We start from the raw sequence: 8181 nt of genomic DNA on the forward strand, positions 1-8181 counted from the left end.
AACTAACTTAAAAATAAAAATGGACAATAATACTTGTCCATTTGGGAATTGACCGGAAATTTTTTTGTAATTCGCCATTTGAGTTTGGAAATTTTCATTCCGTGCATTTAAGTCCTAAAGTCTATTATTGTCTTTTCAGTAAATTTCCAAATTGGCTCGTGTTATCCACATGGTCGTTGATTTTTCAAAACGCAAACTAATGTCCCTCAACGTTAAATGACAATGTGCTGAAAATGAGCTATAAATTTTTTCAGAAAACTATAAATTAGAAAAGAGAGAGGGAATCGTGAGAAATGGAACACAAATTTATGGAGTTTAGTTAGTCACATAAATTTTTCGGGCAATAAAAACCAACGGACTTACAAGTACTAAATTTTGACTGCACAAAAGAAAAGCTTTTGAGGTCAAACCTGAGATGGACACAAGTTATGGAACTCGCAGTCATTGGCGCCTGGCGGGAATTGCAAGCTCGCGACAGTCTTTCACCTGTCGCTTGAAATGAAATCTATGATCTCCGTCCTGGCACCCAAAAACGAGTCTATATCAACTCGAACCATGTGTCTAGTGCGCCGACATTTCGAGGCTTCCTTAGACCAATCGAAGCTCGCGCAACATCAATTGTTGCTTTGGTAACCCTTTGCAGTCGTATGCGTAACTCGTGAATCAATCCTTCACCCCTTTAGAACTGGCTAGGTGTTGTAGATTGCCATCAGCTCTTCACTTCCATCATAACTCACTTCCCTTCAGTTCCTTTCCCACAATCTTTTCACTGCGTAACTTCTCTACATTCCAATGCACCCGTGTAGCCGCCCACCCTCGAGTGGCAGCCTTTCTTCAAGACGGTTTCTCGCGAATCACCGAAGAAAACGTCGGTAAGGCGTTGCATGCTCTGTGCATTACGGGTGTGTTCGACCTAAGTACTTTCCAAACCAACACACTGGTTAGTTTCTACTCGAAGTTTGGTCGTATTGAGTATGCCCGATACCTGTTCGATAAAACTCCCGTGAAAAATGAGGCCTCTTGGAACACCATGTTATCTGGTTATGTTCGCGTGGGATTGTATTCGGAGGCGCTTGAATTCTTCGTCTGTAATTGGGGTCAAGGTCTTTATCCCAATGGGTTTGTTCTGGCTAGTTTGATTACCGCCTGTGATAGGTCGTGTTGTATGGTAGAGGAGGGTGTTCAACTCCATTGTCTTGTTACCAAGATTGGCTTGAAGGATGATGTGTTCGTGGGTTCTTCACTTTTGCATCTTTATGGAGCATATAAGTTTGTTTACGAGGCCAGGAAGTTCTTTGAGGATATGCCTTACCGGAATTTCGTCTCCTGGACTTCTTTGATGGTTGGTTATCTGAACAAAAATGATCCAACTGAAGTCATTAATTTGTATAGGCGCATGAGACATGAGGGAGTGATATGTAATCAAAACACATTGGCCACAGTCATTAGTTCTTGTAGTTTGCTAGATGATACGTGTGTAGGCCATCAAGTTCTTGCACATGTCGTGAAGCTAGGCCTTGGGAATAGTGTTTCTGTGGCAAACTCTCTTATATCTATGTTTGGTAGCTTCTGCGATGTTGAGAAGGCCCAATATGTCTTTGGTGTCATGGATGAACGTGATACAATATCGTGGAATTCCATTATCTCTGCTCATGCAAATAATGGGCTTTATAAGGAATCTTTCGACTGTTTTTATCTAATGCGGCATGCTAACTGCCAGCTAAACTCAACTACACTTTCAACGTTGTTAGCTGTATGTGGTTCTTCAGAGAGACTGAAATGGGGCAAAGGGATACACAGTCTGGTGGTGAAAGTGGGATTGGATTCCAACACATGCACATCTAATTCTCTTTTGAGCATGTATTCGGAAGCTGGAAGATCCACAGACGCTGAGCTGGTATTTGATGAAATTTCAGAGAGGGATGTAATCTCATGGAATGCAATGATGGCTTGTTATGTTCAGGATGAGAAAAGCACAGATGCCCTATGTCTTTTGGCAGAAATGCTTTGGATGAGAGATGTAATAAACTATGTCACTTTTGTGAGTGCGTTGGCTGCCTGTTCAAGTCAAGAATTCATCATCCTAGGTAAGATCGTTCATGCACTTGTAATTGTTGCAGGACTACAAGATAATTTAGTGATCAGCAATGCATTGATTTCGATGTATGGGTTCTGTCATTTGATGGTTGACGCTGAGAAGGTATTTGAGACAGGGAGAAAACATGATGAGATATCTTGGAATGCCCTTATTGGTGGCTATGCTGAGAATGAAGAACGTGAAGATGCTGTAAAAGCATTTAGATTGATGAGACAGGAAGGACCCAGTGCAAACTATATCACCATTGTCAACATTCTCAGTGCTTGCTCAACTTCCAGCGACCTGCTGACACACGGAAAGCCCATTCACGCTCATACAATCCTGACGGGACTTGAGTCAGATAAATATGTCTGCAATTCCCTCATCTCAATGTATGCCAAGTGTGGGGACCTCTCTTCAAGTGATCACATCTTTCGTAAATTGGACGACGAAGATGTAGTGACATGGAATGCAATGATCGCCGCAAATGCCCACCATGGCCATGCAGAGGAGGCCATAAAACTCATTGCAAGGATGCGGACTGCTGAATTACATCTTGATCACTTCAGCTTTTCTGGAGGATTTGCTGCTGCTGCTAATTTGGCCTTGTTGGAAGAAGGCCAGCAGCTTCATGCTTTGGTCACGAAACTCGGGTATAACACAGATCTTTATGTCATTAATGCGGCCATGGATATGTATGGAAAATGTGGAGAAATGGACGATGTATTAAGAATACTTCCCGAACCAATGAACCGGACACGGATGTCATGGAATGTTCTAATATCAGCTTTTGCAAGACATGGGTGCTTTGAAGAGGCAAGGGAAGCTTTTCATGAAATGGTAGAGCTAGGGTTGAAACCCGATCATGTGACATTTGTTTCTCTTCTTTGTGCATGCAGTCATGGGGGTCTAGTAGACGAGGGTCTTGCATATTATGCATCCATGACAACAAACTTTGCTGTCTCGCCGACCATAGAGCACTGTGTGTGCATGGTTGATCTTCTCAGCAGAGCAGGAAGGCTCGCCGCAGCTCAAGGTTTCATCGAGAGAATGCCAGTTCCTCCGAATGACCATGTATGGAGGAGCTTGTTGGCTGCATCCAAAGTACACGGTGATTTGGAGCTTGGAAAGAAAGCTGTGGAACGCCTGTTTGAGTTGGATCCATCAGATGATTCAGCTTATGTTTTGTATTCCAATGTGTGCGCCACTTCGAGGAGATGGGAAGATGTGGAGAGTATAAGGAGGCAAATGGGGTCCATAAGAAAGAAGCCCGGTTGCAGTTGGGTGAAGTTGAAAGACGAGGTGAGTTCATTTGGCATGGGTGATAAGTCTCATCCACAGACGAAGCAGATAAATGAAAAGTTGGTGGAGCTCAAGAAGATGATAACGGAAGCAGGCTATGTTCCCGACACAAGCTATGCTCTACAGGATACAGATGAAGAACAAAAAGAACACAACCTTTGGGAGCACAGCGAGCGATTAGCTCTTGCTTTTGGTCTGATCAATACTCCAGATGGTTCGGCCATTAGAGTTTTCAAGAACTTGCGCGTGTGCGGCGACTGCCATTCTGTCTACAAGTTGGTCAGCCAAATTGTGGGCAGAAGAATTATCTTGAGAGATCCATACCGGTTTCATCACTTCAGCGAGGGGCGGTGCTCATGCTCTGACTATTGGTAGACAGAAGTGGTCTCTTCAAGATTGCAGTTGCAGGACACATTCATTTCCTACATGCATTTGTGGGATCGGGTATTTCAGTTCAACCTCAGAGCATAAAAAATGTAGTGCCTAGAGGTAGAGGCTCTCCGTGATCCTTTGTGGTATCATGATAATTCCATTCAGAAACCACAGATACGTTTTTGTATTTTTCTTTTGCAGCTTAGGGTAAATAAAACGGAATGCTCGCTCCAAGCCCAATGGTTGCCACCCCTTCATTTCTCTCTTCTTCTTTCTTCCCAGCTAGTTTCCGCATGTATGCAAAATCTTCTTGGTTCACGTAGGAGATTGTAACGTGAAACTCACATGCAGAGACCAAACAAAATACAGCATGGGCCTTTAAAATGGTCCGCCCCCGGACCATGATAGGATTCCTCGTGATTTGGTTTGGTTGAAATGACACTGGTATTACTTTGTTGCTCAATTCCAAAATTAATTTACGAAATAAATACATTGACTAAAAATGACATATTGTAAATCAGAAAGAATTATACCTTCGCATTATTTTATTTGATTAAAACATTGATAATATCAAACTATAATTTGGAAATTTAACAAATACTATGGGAGCTCATTTGCGAAATCCTTGTAAATCAACTTATATACCATTATAAAAATGCGAGTGAAATTTTGAAATGAGGTAAGACATGAGCTTTTATTTCTTTGGATGAAAGTTTTTAGAGTCTTTGAACTATTTTAAATTGTTTTAATCAGGTTTCCCGAAACTTCTTATTTTTATAAAATTAGTTTTTTTTTTTCTAAATTGTATTTGATTTTCTATGAAGATGGTCTCCAAATTATGTACGCAGATAACCGACAAAATACGGCACAGACCGACTCGTGTATCAACACGTGACATCACGTGTCCTCTTTTTTTTTTTTTTGTGGTCAGAAACGCCACGTGTCGTCTTGGTCCCACCTTTCCTTTCCTCAGCCCCTTCGCTGAAGATATATGTCTGCACGCTCTCTCTCTCTCTCTCGCTCTTTTCAACTTGGCGTGGCGGCATATGTTGGAAGAAAATGCTGACGCCATAATCCACAGCTAATAGCGGATTCCCAACGCCTTTGCATCATTTCGCTGGAGACCCTTCTTCTTACCCGTTCGGCTCCATTTCATCTACCATTTCTCTCGTCCTCCGCTTCTTCGATTTAGGGTTTCTTCCGCCTCTGCGCATTCCCCGAATAGCTCGCTCGCTGCTCGCCATCCATGGGACGCAGGTAACTGCACTCCAATCTGGTTTCTGCGACTCTGTTGGCTTTTCACCTTTTCCCTGTTAAATAAGGTTGGATTCGGCGGTGCTCTGGGCTCATGATGCATGTGCTGCGTACGCTAGGCTCATCCTAGGAGCGTTGTAATGATTTTTGCTTACTCCGGAGCACTGAAAAGATGCTGCAATGCCACATTTCGTGGCTACATCGGTCACTAGTTAGTCTGACCTGAAATTTTATGTTTTTGGTCTATGATCGACGGTTGTGATGTGAGGTCAGTCTAAGCTAGTCTTCGGTGTACGGTCGTATTTCATGTCCATCTGGAGATGCAGCAAAACTGTGAGGGACGCAAAATGAGTGGAGTTCCATTATATTTTGGAGAGTGATGAAGGATAATTATAGTTCGCACCTAATCGCGCTTAAATTCGATTGTGCTTCGAGCTTCGAACTTGCTTAAAAGTTGAACTTTTCTTTTCTTTTCTTTTCTTTTTTTTTTCCATGCGCGCGCGCATTTGTTAAGCATCTTGAGTTATGCCATTTTAGCAGTGCAAGGCCGCCTCTGAAGGTCAGGGACACCGGGAGGAGAATGATTCGTGGACAGCTTCCTGAAGTTGGTGCAATATTCATGTCGAATACCGGTACGAAAGAAGAATGTCTAGAGAAGATGCTCTTTGGCCTTCCATCTTCCCATGTTGATTTTGTGAGGAGAGTCAAAGCTGGAATGATTCTGTTCCTCTTCGAGTACGAGCAGAGGGAACTCCATGGTGTCTTTGAGGCAGCTTCGAACGGTGAGATTAACATCATCTCCTCCGCTTATACTTCATCAGGGAAGCAGTTCCCTGCTCAGGTACTTGGCTCTCTTTATTGTTTACAGTTCTTACTACTTCATTAGAGCACACCATTTGGCTCTTCCGAATATGCCGCTTGCTTCCTCGGCATCTTAGCTTTGTTCAGGTTCGAGTTAGCAGGATATGGCACTGTTATCCGCTTTCTGAGCAAGAATTCCGGGGGGCCATTGAAGACAACTATTTTAGTGCCAACAAATTCAATTTCGGTCTCTCCTATGGTCAGGTTGGGAATATGCCTTCTCAAGAATAATACGACTGATAATGGATGGTAATAACCTTTGAAGAAGAACTCATCCTTCCAACTTCCCCACTTTCAGGTTCACCGGCTTCTTTGTTTGTTTGACTCCAGAAAGATCGGAGAAACGAAAGGTACAGATTTTAATTCGTGCGCAAAAGCTGAATTTGTAGAAAGTAGTCCCAGATCTTTGCATTTCGATGGAAAAATAGAAGGTGCTCATTTTGCCAATGCAGATGCTGAAGTCCAGTCATCTCATCTGACCGCAAAGTTGTCTGTTCATTCTGAGAGAACTCTTCCAGAAGATTGTTTCTCTCCGGTTTCTGAAACTATGGACAAGTCGAGCACAACCAGAGTTTCATCTGACGGTATTAGTCTTGCTTGTCCTTCTCCTTCTCAAATAAGACAAAACTTACCTGCCGTTGAAACTCAGTGTGCCAATGCTTTAGGAAGTCAGTCGATCCAACTTCGCAGTGTTACAGAAGATAATGCTTGTTCTTGTTTGAATGCTGATCTTGGTGATTTCATACCTTTGTCCTTTCATGACGATGAGAGTTCACTAGAAGACGAAGACGAAGACGAAGACGAATCCATAATACCTAGTTTTTGGATAGACAAACCCTGCTTCGAGCCATACAATCCAATTATTTCAGGTGCTGATACTTCTGTGGGTCCAAGTGAACTCTGTACCTTCGATCCACAAAACAAAATACTCCCTATGATTGGCGAATTGTCCTCTGCAATCATCCCTTTACGAATCATGACCGACCACCAACTGAAGGAAGATAACAATCGCTTGAATTCTCTTTCCGGATGTCAAAACAATAATTTAGAAGGCTCTGATAACCTTCCCCGTGTCAAGCGTTTGTATTCTGACTCTCCACTTCCGAGCAAGAAAGGAAGCGTCTTCTCTGACTCTCCAATTCCGAGCAAGAAAGGAAGCGTCTTCTCTCGTTTGACGAAAGCAACTATACAAGAAAAGCATAATCCCGTTGATGTGGTAATATCAGTCGGCGACATTATGGAAAAATTGCAGCTGAAGCATGAGGCTTGGACGAAAACAGCAAAAGATGAAAATCCTGCTCTGAAGGCTGAGGCAGTGATTAATTCGAGAAAGAGTGTGTTCAAGCGGCTACGTAAGCCTTTAGAAACTGACGCATCAGAACGGCAATGTGATTGGAAGTTGTCAATGGGCGGAAGCAAGTCCACCAGAAAGAAGAGAAAATACGAAGTACTGTGACTAGCTCTGCACTTTGGAGTTTAAATAGGAGAGCTCAACCAAGAGAAAAGGGATCAGGAATCTCCACGGGAGAAAGGAGAAACACGGCCAACCTTACGGAGATCGATAATATGATCGATTAGAATAGCAAGGTGGATAGTGGGTACCTCGTTGCTGAATGGCAGAACCAGGAACAAATTATTGAAGGTAGAGGAGTGGAACTACCTGCATGAGTAGTGGACGTGGTCGAGATAATGTCTGTCCAATAAAAGTCTGCACCAAGGATGCCACCGAGTCCAATATTTGGTGAAAACTACCGTATGTTGATGAGAGTTTTGCCAATAGAATTTGGTTGGAGAGAGCATGCAAGACAGGTTCCAGCATCAAACAACCTAGTAGTGGGATCCCTCATGGTAGATCTCACCGACACCCGGGTAGATATTCGATGTTAGAAACTTACATGTATTTTGTGCTCTGAGTTCTCATTCTTGAATTTCTAATGAAGATGGGTGTCGAATGCCGTGAATGATGAGAGGGGTGAGCGATTGAGAAAGTACCTTTCTTGTTGCATGCTTCCTCTATCTTCCTTCTAAACCATAAATTCTCCCAACGACTGCTGTGAAATTGCTTTCAGAAGATCTTTCTATGTCACATAAAGCCATCACGGTAGTCAGTGGGTGTCATGCAGCTGGCGAACATTTTTAGATCATGAAACAAGTTCATTGCTTTGAAATTCAAACCAAAAATACTATAAGCATCTTTTCAACTTAAACGTTAGGTTCAGACTTACGAATCATATCAGCGAGCAAAAAATTAAACTATATAAATGTGAATACTATCACACCATTGCGATAGATTTTTCTGTTAGATTCCTTGTGAG

The 8181-nt window shown here is 42.7% G+C and overlaps 2 protein-coding genes across 6 annotated transcripts; both read left to right on the plus strand.

Moving 5' to 3' along the window:
• Positions 1-664: 664 nt before the first annotated feature.
• On the plus strand, positions 665-3993 carry LOC115737996 (pentatricopeptide repeat-containing protein At3g24000, mitochondrial; the record flags this gene model as incomplete). Its single annotated transcript, XM_030670478.2, has 1 exon — positions 665-3993. A coding segment is annotated over one exon (3090 nt), but the record flags the coding sequence as incomplete, so codon positions are not given.
• An 806-nt stretch (positions 3994-4799) lies between these two features.
• On the plus strand, positions 4800-7640 carry LOC115739084. Of its 5 annotated transcripts, none has more exons than XM_048275215.1 (6): positions 4800-5008; positions 5546-5637; positions 5751-5846; positions 5944-6070; positions 6165-6981; positions 7021-7640. In XM_048275215.1, exons 3-6 carry the CDS (start codon positions 5761-5763, stop codon positions 7320-7322), a joined length of 1332 nt encoding a protein of 443 aa, XP_048131172.1. In that variant the 5' UTR covers positions 4800-5008; positions 5546-5637; positions 5751-5760; the 3' UTR covers positions 7323-7640. The 5 variants fall into 5 exon arrangements, with proteins under 5 accessions (XP_048131172.1, XP_048131173.1, XP_030527834.1 ...); XM_048275216.1 differs by having other exon boundaries at positions 5968-6070; XM_030671974.2 differs by having other exon boundaries at positions 5543-5846; positions 5954-6070.
• Positions 7641-8181: the final 541 nt, after the last annotated feature.

The sequence above is a fragment of the Rhodamnia argentea genome, chromosome 2 (genome assembly GCF_020921035.1).
Source record: "Rhodamnia argentea isolate NSW1041297 chromosome 2, ASM2092103v1, whole genome shotgun sequence".
Taxonomy (NCBI): domain Eukaryota; kingdom Viridiplantae; phylum Streptophyta; class Magnoliopsida; order Myrtales; family Myrtaceae; genus Rhodamnia; species Rhodamnia argentea.

Bases quoted from the DNA above. Each gene is read 5' to 3' on its own strand.
- LOC115739084 (XM_030671974.2), top strand. The intron at 5,847-5,953 runs GTACTTGGCTCT...AGCTTTGTTCAG, and splicing joins GGAAGCAGTTCCCTGCTCAG to GTTCGAGTTAGCAGGATATG. The intron at 6,071-6,164 runs GTTGGGAATATG...CCCCACTTTCAG, and splicing joins TCGGTCTCTCCTATGGTCAG to GTTCACCGGCTTCTTTGTTT.